Consider the following 16,015-nt stretch of genomic DNA (forward strand, 5'->3'; position numbering starts at 1 on the left):
AAAAAAATGAAGAGAAATATCTGGTATTTCAGATCGATTTAAATCGAAAAGAACGGGAAATCCGATCGGAATTTTCAGTCGAATGGAAAAAAAAAGCTTTTGATATTTTTCGGGAGATACGATCATTTTTATCGAAATTGCTGTAAAATCAGATCATTTTATTGTATTGTGTGTGTGTGTGTGTGTGGCCACATTTAGTATAGTATGTGCAGTGCAATTCATGTTGCAGGGCAAGCCTTTCATAAAGTGTGAGGAAAAAAAAAGAGAAAGGGAGGTTTTGTATCAAAAAAAGTAAAAAATTGGGTACTTATCCGTTAGCCGGGCGCATCCGGCAGGTGGCGCTGTTGTAGCGAATTTGGATGCGCTGTTGTATCTAATTTGTATCTAATTCCATTCATAGTTACTGAACGTAGTACTGTGTGAATGGAAGCGCCGCAGGTGGCGCTAATTACATTGTTGATACGCACGATACAGTGTGTTAATGGCAAGGAATATACATTGTATTTGAAGTGGCCGGAATGAAAATGAAGGCGGCGGCAATGTAACACATGAAGCCGCCGCCGCCTTCGTCTGTTCTCCCCCTTTGCCCTCTCGCTTCTATACAACACTGCCAGCTGGGGGGGGACACGCGTGTCCCCCCACAGTCGATCGTCGCAAGGAAACAAGCAGGCTTCCCTGCCGCGACGAACGACTCTGGGGGGACACGCATGTCCCCGCAGGCTGGCAGCATTGTATACAAGCGAGAGGGCAAAGGGGGAGAACAGACGAAGGCGGCGGCGGCTTCATGTGTTACATTGCCGCCGCCTTCATTTTCATTCCGGCCACTTCAAATACAATGTATATTCCTTGCCATTAACACACTGTATCGTGCGTATCAACAATGTAATTAGCGCCACCTGCGGCGCTTCCATTCACACAGTACTACGTTCAGTAACTATGAATGGAATTAGATACAAATTAGATACAACAGCGCATCCAAATTCGCTACAACAGCGCCACCTGCCGGATGCGCCCGGCTAACGGATAAGTACCAAAAATTGTTTATTAAAATCTTAATATTAATTACTACACCGCATATAAAATCACACAAAACAAGGGGGTTTTCTCCTACCTTACTTTGGCTGCAGGTCTGGGAGGACTGTATGAACTCCTGACATTGATGCTCAAGCATCAGCTGTGATCCTTTCATCAGGTGTGGTCCTATCATCAGCTGTGGTCCTTTCATCAGGTGTGCCATCCGATGAGGGTGCTTGTCGCATGAAATGTAGTATGCTGCACATACAATAAACCAGTAGTGTCTCTCCTTTTCTGTTGTATACTCTAACGCCTCAACTTCATTTGTACAAAAGATACTGTTCAGGGGAATACTGGAAACTGATTCATGTACTAGTTGTTGTTTAGAAATGTATATTTCATGTTTTGATGGAGATAAAAGTCCTTTTTAATTCTATCCTTGCCTGGATATCGCCTTTGGAACTCACAAGATCTGTGTATTTTGTTTATTTATCTGCAGCTTCAGTTCTGGACGAGATAGCAGTAATGACCCAATGCACTCTGCTGGATGATGGTAGTAGGTAGGTGTGACTGAACTTGGTATTGAATAACAGATCTTTTCTTGTGGCCAAGGCCAGTGGCAGATCTGGGTAAAATGCCGCTTCCCCATAGCCAGTGAACGGTATATATTACTTTTGTGTCATTGCCCCTTTAATAACCCAATAAGTTATATTTTAGTGCGCTTGAGGGGCTCATTCCTTAGAGCAGCGCTGGGCAAACTACGGCCCGCGGGCCAGATCTGGCCTGCGTGCGTTGTACATCCGGCCCACGGGTACACAGCCGGATTCCTCTCTTTTCACCCTCCCTCCCTGCAAAGTTGCGGGCGATTAGCAGGCTGCCAGCATGTGGTACGCTGGAGTGTCATGTGATGCATGTCACGTGACGGCCTTTTACTATAGAGACGTGATGCAGGAAGCGCTATCCAGGTGAGTTAACCCTCGCTAATCGCCCGCTCGTGACTCTGCGGGGAGGGAGGGGGGGAAAGAGCAAGGAGGGGGCCAGGCATGCTAGAAATGCGGTCCGCCAAAGTTTGCCCAGGTCTGCCCTAGAGGTATCGGTTAGAAAATGGGTAAACAGAGATGCCAATCAGTGTATAATTGATAAAAAAATATTATTTCCAAGTACTTGCATTTAGTTTTTGTATGTTTCGTTGCGTATCTTCTAATGTGGATATTTACTTTGTGTCCAAAAAATGTTTTGATACTTTTTCTACAAAAAAAAAATAAATGTTTTCTAGGTATGATTTTATTTAATAGTACAACATTTTGCCAAATTAACATTATTATTGTGTTTCTATACTAGAATTCAGAAGACCGAAAACCCTCCACAAATTCACTTCAATCTGTACCAGTCTAACGGTACCTCAGAATTTAAGAAATCAAAACCAGGGAAGCCATCTACACATTTGGTTGTACGGAGGTGAGTAGTCTGATAACATCCAGCAGAAGGGCCTCTTTTGTTGGTTAGTTGGTGTTACCATTAGGGAATCTTATATTCTCTTCATCAGGCGTTGATCAAAAGAAGATTTTTTATTTTGGGTGGCAAATGGTAAACCTAAAGTATTTTATTCCTATGAGAGTCCACATCAAGGACCTGGGATTCTGGTCCTGAAAAACAGCTGAGTTAGCCAAGGAAACGTCTCTGTTTCACTGAGCCTTCTTAATTGGAATGTATATAACGGACCAAAACAGACAGGCTCAGTGTGCAATTTGGCCTTTAAAAAGGATCCACTCACCTCAATATTCAACGAGAACTGGGTGACTCACAATCTGGCACTGCTGATTAGTACTGACTAAATGAACATTGACTACAAGAGTGCAAACAGGTGATGGCAGGGCTTCAAAATGCAAGTTGGTGTCAGTGTGAGTAGACAAAGCAGTCAGGGCCGGATTGGATTTATACTTTTTACCGCCCAAGGCCAACTATCGCCAGACCGCCCCCCCCCCAACCAACAGTGCCCCCCTGAAGTAAGTGCCCCCCTATAATACAGCAGGGTAGTTAGTGACATTACAGCAGGAATTAGAATATAAAATACTCTGAGGACATTTAGTGACATGGCAGGGATTAGGCAGGTAGTGATATGACAGCAGGTATGCTCCTCTGTGGACAATTAGTGACATGATGGCAGGGATTAGATTGTAAACTCCTCTGAGTGACAACACACACACACACAGGACAATAGAGGACAAGAGTGACAACACACACGACAGAAGTTACAGCACACACACAGGATAAGAGTGACAACACACACACAGAGGAGTGACAACACACACAGGACAGGAGTGGCAACACACACAGGACAGGAGTGGCAACACACACAGGACAGGAGTGACAACACACACACAGGACAAGAGTGACAACACACACACAGGACAAGAGTGACAACACACACACAGGACAAGAGTGACAACACACACACAGGACAATAGTGACAACACACTACAGGAGTTACAACACACACAGAGGAGTGACCTCACACACAGGACAGGAGTGACAACACACACAGAGTATTGACAACATGCAGGACAGGAGCGACAACACACACAGGACAAGAGTGACAACAAACACGACAGGAGTTACAACACACACACAGTACAGGAGTGACAACACACACGACAGAAGTTACAGCACACACACAGGATAAGAGTGACAACACACACGGCAGGAGTTACAACACACACACAGAGGAGTGACAACACACACAGGACAGGAGTGACAACACACACAGGACAAGAGTGACAACACACACACAGGACAAGAGTGACAACACACACACAGGACAAGAGTGACAACACACACACAGGACAAGAGTGACAACACACACACAGGACAAGAGTGACAACACACACACAGGACAAGAGTGACAACACACTACAGGAGTTACAACACACACAGAGGAGTGACCTCACACACAGGACAGGAGTGACAACACACACAGAGTAGTGACAACATGCAGGACAGGAGCGACAACACACACAGGACAAGAGTGACAACAAACACGACAGGAGTTACAACACACACACAGTACAGGAGTGACAACACACACAGAGTAATGACACACAGGAAAGGAGTGACAACACGAATGGAGGAGTGACAACACACAAGACAGGAGTGACAACACACACAGAGTAGTGACAACACACACAGGACAGGACTGACAACACACACAGGACAGGACTGACAACACACTGAGAGGTCAGGAGTGACAATACATACAGGGCAGGAGTGACAACACACACACAGTAGTGACAACACACACACAGTTGTGACAGCACACACAGGACAGGAGTGACAACACACACACAGTAGTGACAACACACACAGTTGTGACAGCACACACAGGACAGGAGTGACAACACACACACAGGACAATAGTGACAACACACACTACAGGAGTTACAACACACACACAGAGGAGTGACAACACACACAGAGGAGTGACCACACACACAGGACAGGAGTGACAACACACACAGAGTAGTGACAACATGCAGGACAGGAGCGACAACACACACAGGACAAGAGTGACAACAAACACGACAGGAGTTACAACACACACACAGGACAGGAGTGACAACACACACAGAGTAATGACACACAGGAAAGGAGTGACAACACAAATGGAGGAGTGACAACACACAAGACAGGAGTGACAACACACACAGGACAGGACTGACAACACACTGAGAGGACAGGAGTGACAATACATACAGGGCAGGAGTGACAACACACACACAGTTGTGACAGCACACACAGGACAGGAGTGACAACACACACACAGTAGTGACAACACACACAGTTGTGACAGCACACACAGGACAGGAGTGACAACACACACACAGGACAGGAGCGACACACACAAGACAGGATCACACAGAAAACAGAAGTAACATACACATCAGCCTGGGACGCAAGTTTATGATGCTTCTCTCTCCTCTGACCTTTGTCCTCAGTCACTCCAAAGCTTGTCTTCACCTCTCCCCCTCCCATCTGAATCTCGTCTCCCAGTCCTTCTCCTTCCACGCTGTCTGTTTCCACTTGACTGCACAAGTGAAACTCGTGCACTGCACACAGGGACAGCCACGTTGCCGTCCTTCAGCATGAGGTGCAGTGAAAAAGCTTTTGCCTGCTACTGATCCCTGCACTTGTAGCCAGCCGCCCACTTCACACAGCAGGGTGCAGGGCGATCGGGGCACAATGATTATGATGATCAATGTGCGTGACTGACTGTGGAGGGAGCAGACTGGGGCGAACTGTAGCACGTTTGAAATGGTAAAGACGGCTACAGAGTACTGACACTCCTGTCTGCTGAACACAGTGAGTGAACAGAACTCCTGTTACGAGTTACATGGCCCGGGCACACAAGCAGGGGGGAGGAAGTGGGGGCGGAACAGCCTTTTACACAATGACAGCAGGTGCCCGGCAGTGCTGCAGCGATACAGCCACTGCTTCTGTCATCTTTAAATTAGTAAAGCTGTCCGGGTGTTCCGACGTCTATAGCTGCTGCTGCACTTACAAAATGCAACATGCTTTTGTGTGCAGAGCAAAGCAGGGGCGGCTGCAGACAAACACGGCACTGCATTTTTGTGAGGATTGGTGTCCGCAGCTGTTTGGACATTAGTTGACTGCTTGTCAACCCGCCCCTTCCTTGGCTCCGCCCTAGGCACGTGCCTCTAAGGCCTGCCCACAAATCCGGCCCTGTAGGCAGTAGGTGGTTATTTGTGTGAAAAGTAAATCTGCAGATGTACATTGGTGTGAGAGGTGCTAGGTGAAGGTGAGCATTGGAGCAAGGGATTAAAGCAGCAGGTGGTCATTTGTGTGTAGGGTAATACTGTAACAGGCCTTAATGTGAAGGGTAATGCTGCAGGCTGTCGTTGCTAAAGTTAAGGCTAGAGATATACATTGGTATGAGGTTAGAGGCTGTGTTCCCACTATAAAGGAAAATTGGTACTTTTCCGTTAGCCGGGCGCATCCACTAGGTGGCGTTTATTACTATTCTCCCTCCAGACCGCTATGGATAGTAGGGAAAGATGTAACTCTCCTGCCAGCGATCGCTGGAGTTTTATCGCCACCTAGTGGATGCGCCCGGTTAACGGAAAAGTACCGGAAAATTTACTTTTTTTTTTTTTTTTTGTGTTCTTTGTAGCATTTGAAAATTGACAGTAAACTGATCCTTTCTTTTATAAATCGTATCCATTCACCCTTGTCATTTTACAACAGATCCTTTGTATAGCATTGTGGTAAGCGGACCGCACCATTGTGTGGTGGTTAATTTTTACCAGAAAACCGATGCTTTTCCATATAGCACCAACTAGACCACAACGGACCATTGGAGTGGACACTACACTGTCAGCGCACCCTGGCTGGTCGAAGTCCAGCTCAAGTGGTAACTTAGCCGTAGAGTTGTCCCTGCATATTGAAAGGAGAGGTTAAAACTGCCTGCTACAGATAATTTGTTTTAAGCCACCCTTCAGGTTATCTGTGTGAAAAACAAAGCTGCAGTGGACATTGTTGTGAGGGGTTAAAGATGTAGGTGGACATTAGAATGATGTGTTAAAATTGCAGGTAATATTTTGTGGGAAGAGTGAAGCTGAGGTGTTTGCTGTCTGCACACTGGTTGGTTGTTAGAAGCAAAGAGTGCCTTCAGTGGACTGGGCAGTTGCCTTTACCCTGGTAATCTGCACAGGGCTGAGTTCTGATTCAGAGTTTGTAGGGGAAGGGCCCTTTTACACTTAATCAGTTGCTCTCAGTTAAAACTGAAAGAAAACTGATTTTCAAAGTAATGCCCATGTTTTCCTATGGCACCTTTCACACTTAAAGAGACACTGAAGCGAAAAAAAAAATTATGATATTATGATTTGTATGTGTAGTACAGCTAAGAAATAAAACATTAAGATCAGATACATCAGTCTAATTGTTTCCAGTACAGGAAGAGTTAAGAAACTCCAGTTGTTATCTCTATGCAAACAAGCCATTAACTCTCCGACTAAGTCTAAAGGTGGCCATACACTGGCCCGATTTGCGCCCGTTTCGACAGCAGATTCGATCACTGGGATCGAATCTGCTGCCAATCGTTCACGCTACACGGCGAATTTCGATCCATTCCATCCGATCCCGTCGATCGCCCGCGGGTAAAGAGCGCATCGCTAGCGGCGTTCGAGTGCCCGACGACCGACGCAATAGAGCCGCATACATTACCTGCTCCGCCGGCGCGACTCCCGGGTCTCCGCTCTTCTCCGTATCGGCTCTGGTCTGGTCTCCTCCGGCATGCTTCCCTTCTTCCTGTCCCGGCAGGAAGTTTAAACAGTAGAGGGCGCTCTACTGTTTAAACTTCCCCCAGACAGGAAGAAGGGAAGCATGCCGGAGACCAGAGCAGACCAGAGCGGAGACGGAGAAGAAGAAGAAGAGCGGTGACCGGGGGCAGTCGCACCAGCGGAGCAGGTAATGTATGCGGGCGGGGGGAGCGGCGGCAGCACCACCACAACAGATTGTGATCGGTTTCAGGCTGAAATCGGTTCACAATCTGTTTGCAGTAAAGGTAGCCATACGATCCCTCTCTGATCAGATTCGATCAGATAGGGATCTGTCTGTTGGTCGAATCTGATGGCAAATCGACCAGTGTATGGCTACCTTTAGTCGTGGAAAGGGCTGTTATCTGACTTTTATTGTCTCAACTGTAAGTGAACTGTTTACTTTTTCTCTGCTAGAGGAGAGGTCATTACTTCACAGACTGCTCTGAAAGACTCATTTTGAATGCTGAGTGTTGTGTAATCTGCACATATTATAGAATGATGCAATGTTAGAAAAAACACTATATACCTGAAAATAAAAGTATGAGAATATTTTCTTTGCTGCTAATCTTCTAGTAATTATTCATAGTACACAACCAATTCACTATATCATATTTTTTTTTCCGCTTCAGTGTCTCTTTAACGCGTTTTAACTGAAATCTTTTTCCCAATGCACTGCTATGGAAAAAACGCGTACCAACGCGCACTAACGCACACCAACTGATTAAGTGTAAAAGGGCCCGAAGGGTGTGGAAGAGATCATTAACTGAAAATCTGCAGTAGAGAGTCCAGTAATAGTCGCCTGCTGCACCAGGTATTTTATAAAAAAAAAGTTATTGCTGAAACTAAATGTTTTGCGAAAAAAAATTACATGCATTCAAATACAGAGTACAGTACTCTTTAGAGAAAGGTTCATGAATTTGGGTTCTTAAAGGACTACAATTTAACATGTCTACTCCCTATCCACACTTATCTAGGGCCTGCTGCACCTCCAAAATTAGTGTTACATGCGTAATCATTGATTCTTTTTTGAAATAATATTTTTATTGATTCTATGCACATAAAAGACAACTCTGGCCAGAGGCAACAAGCCACTAGCATACCATACATTAACCTTTTGCCGACCGCGTCACGCCGGTGGGCGTGGCCGCGGTGGCAGCCCCAGGATCGCCTAACGCCAATTGGCATAAAGTCCTGGGGCTCTGTTTTGCAGGTGATCGCGCGCAGGCTGCACACTCATCTCCTGCTTAGGGGGTGGAGCTCCGCCTCGCCTTCAGTCTCCGAGCGGCTATTGCTCGGCTATTGCCGCTCGGGAGACTGTTAGACGGCGATCTCGCCGTCCATTTACATGGTGCAGCGCTGCGATCAGCAGCAGCGCTGCACTGGGGACAGCCGTGCGACACGGCTGTCCCCCTGGGGGACAAGAGAGCGATCGGCTCTCATAGGCAGAAGCCTATGACAGCCAATCGCCATAATTGGCTGGCTGGAGGGAGGGAGGTAAGGGATTTAAAGAAACAGGTTTAAAAAAACAAAAACCTAACAATAACATTTATAAGAAAAAAATAAACATGGGGGAGCGATCAGAGAAAACGGGGGGGGGGGGGGGGGAATCACTTGAGTGCTGTGTTGTGCGGCCCTGCAGCTTGGCCTTAAAGCTGCAGTGGGCTATTTTACTGAAAATGGCCTGGTTACTAGGGGGGTTTAGCCCTGCAGTACATTTAATTTGCTTATCTCTTTTAATTACTGTAACAATTTCCTTTCACTCTGAATTGACAGCAGTCTGCTGAATTCAGACAGGAGAGTGAACAATCAGGGGACAGGGAATTCCCTCACGTTAACTCTATGTGTAACTGTGTGTGAGAAAGCTCTCAGAAGCTGCCTGTGTTTCTGAGCTGTCTGCAGAAGAGCAGAGGAAATGTAACTTGTTTTTTAAACATTTATATTGTCAGTGCACAATAAGGGAAAGAGGCGCCCTGATCTGAATAAAAGCTTTTAAAACCAGTTTAAAAACGAAAAAGAAAAATGAGGTAGCTTACCTCAATGACGAAATCTCTGTAAACTTACAAAAGATTTTTATTTGAGCACAGGCGCCTGTGCGGGGAGAATCACTTGAGTGCTGTGTTGTGCGGCCCTGCAGCTTGGCCTTAACCACCCTGGCGTTCTGATTAAATCGCCAGGGTGGCTGCGGGAGGGTTTTTTTTAAATAAAAAAAAAACTATTTCATGCAGCCAACTGAAAGTTGGCTGCATGAAAGCCCACTAGAGGGCGCTCCGGAGGCGATCTTCCGATCGCCTCCGGCGGCAAGAGATAACACGGAAGGCCGCAATGAGCGGCCCTCCGTGTTTCGCTTCCCTCGTCGCCATGGCGACGAGCGGAGTGACGTCATTGACGTCAGCCGACGTCTTGACGTCAGCCGCCTCCGATCCAGCCCTTAGCGCTGGCCGGAACTGTTTGTTCCGGCTACGCTGGGCTCGGGCGGCTGGGGGGGCCCTCTTTCGCCGCTGCACGCAGCGGATCGCCGCGCTGCAGCGGCGATCAGGCAGCACACGCGGCTGGCAAAGTGCCGGCTGCGTGTGCTGCTTTTTATTTGGTGCAAATCGGCCCAGCAGGGCCTGAGCGGCAGCCTCTGGCGGTGTTGGACGAGCTGAGCTCGTCCAGACCGCTCAGCAGGTTAAAGCTGCAGTGGGCTATTTTACTGAAAATGGCCTGGTTACTAGGGGGGTTTAGCCCTGCAGTACATTTAATTTGCTTATCTCTTTTAATTACTGTAACAATTTCCTTTCACTCTGAATTGACAGCAGTCTGCTGAATTCAGACAGGAGAGTGAACAATCAGGGGACAGGGAATTCCCTCACGTTAACTCTATGTGTAATGCTGGGAATACACGGTTCGTTTTTGCCTTCGTTTAAACCTTCGATTCGTTCGGTAAACGAATCGAGTGTTGAAAACGTATGTGAAAATAGTCATAATCTCATTATAGTTTCGATTAATAGACCCCAAAAACGAACGACTAGTGATCGAACATGTTTGATATTATCTCTCTTTATCCATCTAATCGAGCCATTGGTAGGCTTGATGGCTGTTCAGATCGATTATATATTCGTTTATGCTAGTCCGTCCCTGTAAAAAGGGATTTTCGTTTCGTTTCTTTGCAGCCTTCGATCATTGGAAAAACGAAACCATCAGAATCGAAAAAAAAAACGAAACCGTGGGTGGTGATATTAACCGTATGATCGATTATTTCGGGATCGAAAAGGACAAAAGGCACAATCGAAACGAAGGTTTAAACGAAGGCAAAAACGAACCGTGTATTCCCAGCATAACTGTGTGTGAGAAAGCTCTCAGAAGCTGCCTGTGTTTCTGAGCTGTCTGCAGAAGAGCAGAGGAAATGTAACTTGTTTTTTAAACATTTATATTGTCAGTGCACAATAAGGGAAAGAGGCGCCCTGATCTGAATAAAAGCTTTTAAAACCAGTTTAAAAACGAAAAAGAAAAATGAGGTAGCTTACCTCAATGACGAAATCTCTGTAAACTTACAAAAGATTTTTATTTGAGCACAGGCGCCTGTGCTCAAATAAAAATCTTTTGTAAGTTTACAGAGATTTCGTCATTGAGGTAAGATACCTCATTTTTCTTTTTCGTTTTTAAACTGGCTTTAAAAGCTTTTATTCAGATCGGGGCGCCTCTTTCCCTTATTGTGCATAGTTATACCCCCTTACATGTTTGTCCGAGGGGTGGTGACAGAACACCCGTTGTTTTACCACGGTTAATGTTTTGTCCATCCTTTTTCGTCTAAGAGAGCGACCGCAACCAGGTCCGTCCAGGACCACCCCGAGTGGATTCGGGTTTATGGTCTCCATTTGCTTCCTGTGGTCGGTTGCCCCTTGCAACCCTCCTTAGTGAGTAGCCCTTTCAATCAATTGATTTCTCCACACACCTATTATTGACATACTGCACTATTGGGCTCCTTTTTTTGTCTCCTATATTTTTTTCCATAGGGTGCCAAGACACCCCAACCACGATTATATTGTCAGTGAATCAACAGCTTTTCATACTTTTTTTGCTTTCAGGGAAAAATACTCTGTAGTCTGATATGCAAAAAACAACACTGGCTGTGCATTGAAGCAGACACCCCTTTGCAAATGATTTGTCCCAATAGAGCTAAATCCTACACACAGTGGGCTTGATTCACTAAACCGTGATAACTCCTATCACAGTCGTTTTTGCATTTGCGCGTGATAGCGAATTTGCGTGCACAATATCGTTTTCCATGAAATGCGCGTGAAAACGTGCAATTGTGAAAGCAAATTCACAAACGCGAAAATGTGCGCGAAAACGGCTGTGATATGCGTTATCACGGTTTAGTGAACCAAGCCTAGTGAATTAAAGCCTTTGCCTCTGATATTTAACATGAAAAGTAGAAAAATGTTTACACAGCTGCTTAGACATTATTTGTCATTTTAGAACACTTGGGTATTGATGGTGTTCCTTTTAAGTCATACTGTTTACGGTGCAATGCAATTATACAATTTGTGTTGTACAAATTTTGAGCAACTGCAATGGTGCACACCGGCAGTGGGTAACAACCCTCCCAAACCAAATCTGGTCTATCCATGATTTGTCTGGATCCCCCCCCCCCCCCCCAGTGTGCCCCCACAACTGAGTCAATTTGGCAATTATTAGTCTTCCAGATCAAGTTTACAAGAGGTAATCCATCATCCACAGACTTTTCGGATCTTTTTATTATTTATTGTATTTATAAAGTGCCAACATATTGCGCAGCGCTTCACAATAGATAAATGGGTTAACATACAAGGTAGGACATACAGGAAACTCACAACAAAACAAGATCATACAAATGATTTGATAACAGTACAGTGTCGTATGTCGAAATAGAGACTGTTCAAGTCCACAAGAGGGGTGATTGACAGTAAGATTGCATAATCCAAGCTGGAAACACTAGGGAGGAGGGCCCTGCTAGAAGCTTACAATCTAAAGGGTGTGGGTGGAGACAATAGGTGCATCTGTTGAGAGGGTGTCTAACAGAACGTATTATGGTGCTGGTGTAGGGGGGTATGCGAGCATGAAAAGTCTCGAGACACTTTCTTTTAGTATATACTCTCTGGGGGAGCATTTTGGTTCAATTTCAGAATAATCCTTTTACGCACATATGCAATCATTGGTCAAAACGGAAAAAATATTTTGTGTGTAGACAGTAGCCCATCATTCAAGTTCCCAAGCCGTACTATCTCTGGCAGTAGTGGGATACCTATTTCAAATATCCTCTGTAACTCCTCATGTACCATGACCAGTATTTTTTAATCCGCGGGCAAAGCCATACCATATGTGGACAGCCATTGATTATAGAAACCGTTTCATAGAGTGCTTCCCAATCCTATAGAAATGTCCACTGTAATGGTTCCACTGTCCTTTTCTATTGTTTAATTCTCTTGTTTCACTTTATCCAGATAAATCCTCAGAAAACATACAAATAAACAGCTGTAGTACAGTCTGGTCAGGAAACGGTTTCAGGGTCCGTCACCAGGACAGGAAAAAACCCTTCCATGGCATGTTTAGCAGTTCTCCAGCCTCCACCACTGTGACTTTAATCTACCACCGCCCCCTGAGTAGCACGCTCACCTGACCCCTTGGCTGTACAGACTAACAGAAACCAACAACTGTGACGAGAACAGAGGCGCCAAAAGAATAAAAACAGTACTTAAAAACTTTAAAAAGTGCTTAGGAGGCAGTGGTGCACTTACCTCCTGCAAGCAGACACAACAAGCTGCGTATTTAGAACAAAATAAATTTATTGGTACACTCCGGGGGGTAGTCGCAACGCGTTTCGCAGGCAAAACCTGCTTCTTTAGGCAATGGTAAACGGAGTACACAGCAGCAATGAGTCCGGGTAACACCTGGCGAACGAGGCGCCAGATGTTACCCGGACTCATTGCTGCTGTGTACTCCGTTTACCATTGCCTGAAGAAGCAGGTTTTGCCTGTGAAACGCGTTGCGACTACCCCCCCGGAGTGTACCAATAAATTTATTTTGTTCTAAATACGCAGCTGGTTGTGTCTGCTTGCAGGAGGTAAGTCCACCACTGCCTCCTAAGCACTTTTTAAAGTTTTCAAGTACTGTTTTTATTCTTTTGGCGCCTCTGTTCTCGTCACAGTTAATATCCACCCTTGGTGGAGGGGGATACCCCATCTTTTTCCTATCTACAGAGAGCGACTTCTTATTCCTGAGTGAGGACAGGCTAATCTCCTCACCTGCTTATATAGTGGTTACCTGGAGGTAACCCATGTTTGTGAGTATATCGTTGTACTCTTCTCTAATTTTTCCCATTACCATAACCTACTACACTATATTTTGGCTCTCGGTTCTTCTCTTTACATAGAAACCAACAACTGCTTGTTTCTATTTTACAACCAGCTGGTCATCTCCTCATCAGGATACGGCCACACATCCATATACCTCAGAGGAAATAAACCACTTTCTGTATAAAACAACACCATCTGCACAGCAGTATCTCTGTTGGCGCCACTGTGAACAGTACAACCACCAAATGCTCACCTTCTTCTGGCTGGATAGTGTACTGGTTAAGGGCTCTGCCTTTGACATGGGAGACCAGGGTTCGAATCCTGGCTAGGTCAAGTACCTATTCAGTAAGGAATTCAAGGCAAGACTCCCTAACACTGCAGGGTGGCCTCTTGAGCGCGTCCCAGTGGCTGCAGCTCTTGAGCGCTTTGAGTCCGACAGGAGAAAAGCGCTATACAAATGTTCAGATTATTATTATTATTCTCAAGTTGCTACCCATGCTCACAGACAGTTGTACTTGTTAAGTAGTTGCATGTGGTCCCCAGGTCTACAGCACTTCAATACGTTTCTCCCAGACTGCACCAACAGATTTTCCTGTGTGTCTTACTCACCACTGTAAGTGTGTAACACCAACCCCCTGGCAATGTCTAGGCAATACAGAGCCCAGAGCTGATCAGGCCAGCACTTCACAAAAAAACTCAGTGCTCCTTGCAAAGTGGACTGTTCCTGGAAGAACTAAAGAAAACCATCATAAAACCCCTCTTGAAGAAACCATCACTAGATCCTGATTCTGTGATCCACTACAGACCTGTGGCAAACTTACCATTCCTATCAAAAGTTATCGAGAAAGCAGTTGCCAACCAGTTAGAAGCCAGGCTTACAGATGATAACATTTTTGATACTTTTCAGTCAGGATTCAGGAAAAGGCACAGCACTAAAATGGCATAAGTCCGAGTAATGAATGATCTACTTACTGCAAGAGACAAGGGTGATTGCTCAATTCTGATTCTTCTTGACTTGTCTGCAGCATTTGATACTGTGGATCATGAAATACTAATCCAGTGACTGAAGAATTACTGTGGCTTAAGGGTTGGTGTTCTTAGCTGGTTTCAGTCCTTCCTATCTGGCAGGACACAGCAAGTATGTCTGGGCACACACTACTCTAATCCAGTGCCACTTGCCTATGGAGTTCCACAGGGTTCTGTGCTATCACCTTTACTCTTTGCAGTCTACATGCTCCCACTGGGCAAAATAATCCAGAACTATGGCCTAGGATACCATTGTTATGCAGATGCCACACAACTGTATCTATCCCTCGAGCCTGGCGCCCAAGATCCATCAGCATCCATAAATACAAAATTGGATGAACATCAGCTGGTTGAGGCTGAACTCTGAAAAAACAGAGGTGTTGGTGGTAGGCGGTCCACACATGATGGATAAAGTTCAAAACGCTCCCCACCTTAAACTAGCAATTGGGGGAGATACCGTACTGTATCACCTTGGGGTGATCATGGATGGAAATCTAAAACTCAGACAGCAGGTATCGGCTGTCGTCAAGTCTTCCTTCTTTCATCTAAGAAATATGAGAATCAAACACCTTATCCCAGCTGAAGACCTACCTGCCCTGGTTCATGCATTTGTGTCCTCCCGCCTAGAGTACTGTAATGCCCTGTTCATCGAATCTACAGAATGCTGCAGCCAGACTCCTAGCCAATGCCCCCCGCAGCTCACACAACACCGCAGTACTGCAGAGTCTTAACTGGTTGCCAGTTAAATGCTTTTAAGATTTGCCTGCTGACATTCAAGGCTCTAAATCACATGGGACACAAATACATAGTGGATCTATGCCCCTCCACGCACCCTTCGCTCTGCCAACAAGATGAATCTGGTTATTCCCAGGATACACTTAACATTTATGGAACTCTATGGAACTCGCTTCCACAATCAGTATGAGAGGCTCCTTCTCTGAACAGCTTTAAAAAAAAAAAGGCTAAAAACTTGCCTCTTTTCCTGAGCCTTTGAGACCGCATAATGCAGGGTCACAGCGCTTTGAGTCCCCAGGGAGAAAAGCGCTATAAAAATATTATGGTTATTGCGGCCAGGAACGTGAAGAATCACTCGCATTTCCAGGCCTGTGGGTTTTTTTTGTTGTTGTTGGTTTTTTTTGTCTTAAGTGTCCCTTTAAACTTCAGTGAAACCTCATTATTGTTATAATTCACCTTTTTGCTTCGACGCCAGCAACTTCGTATAGTTGCGCCTCACAGACTGTGAGATAACTTGACTCTCAACACAGCAAGCATTATTGGAGATAGACCGTTCTCAGGCTTCTTCAATGTACAAGTTATTTATTCAGG

The 16,015-nt window shown here is 45.5% G+C and overlaps 1 protein-coding gene across 2 annotated transcripts in view; it reads left to right on the top strand.

The window, feature by feature from the left end:
* The window catches only part of TSEN54 (tRNA splicing endonuclease subunit 54), a 130,388-nt gene that overhangs the window by 84,437 nt on the left and 29,936 nt on the right, over positions 1-16,015 (top strand). The window contains exons 10-12 of one of the 2 annotated variants that reach the window (XR_011025328.1): positions 1,514-1,574; positions 2,356-2,472; positions 6,274-6,439. Coding sequence is in view for 1 of the 2 variants with exons in the window: in XM_068263609.1 (XP_068119710.1) it covers positions 1,514-1,574; positions 2,356-2,472 (178 nt within the window). In the remaining variant the exon portion in view is untranslated. The remainder of the gene's footprint in view (positions 1-1,513; positions 1,575-2,355; positions 2,473-6,273; positions 6,440-16,015) is intronic. The other variant, XM_068263609.1, reaches the window with a different exon arrangement.

This window comes from Hyperolius riggenbachi, chromosome 12, assembly GCF_040937935.1.
Source record: "Hyperolius riggenbachi isolate aHypRig1 chromosome 12, aHypRig1.pri, whole genome shotgun sequence".
In the NCBI taxonomy this organism is placed as follows: Eukaryota; Metazoa; Chordata; class Amphibia; order Anura; family Hyperoliidae; genus Hyperolius; species Hyperolius riggenbachi.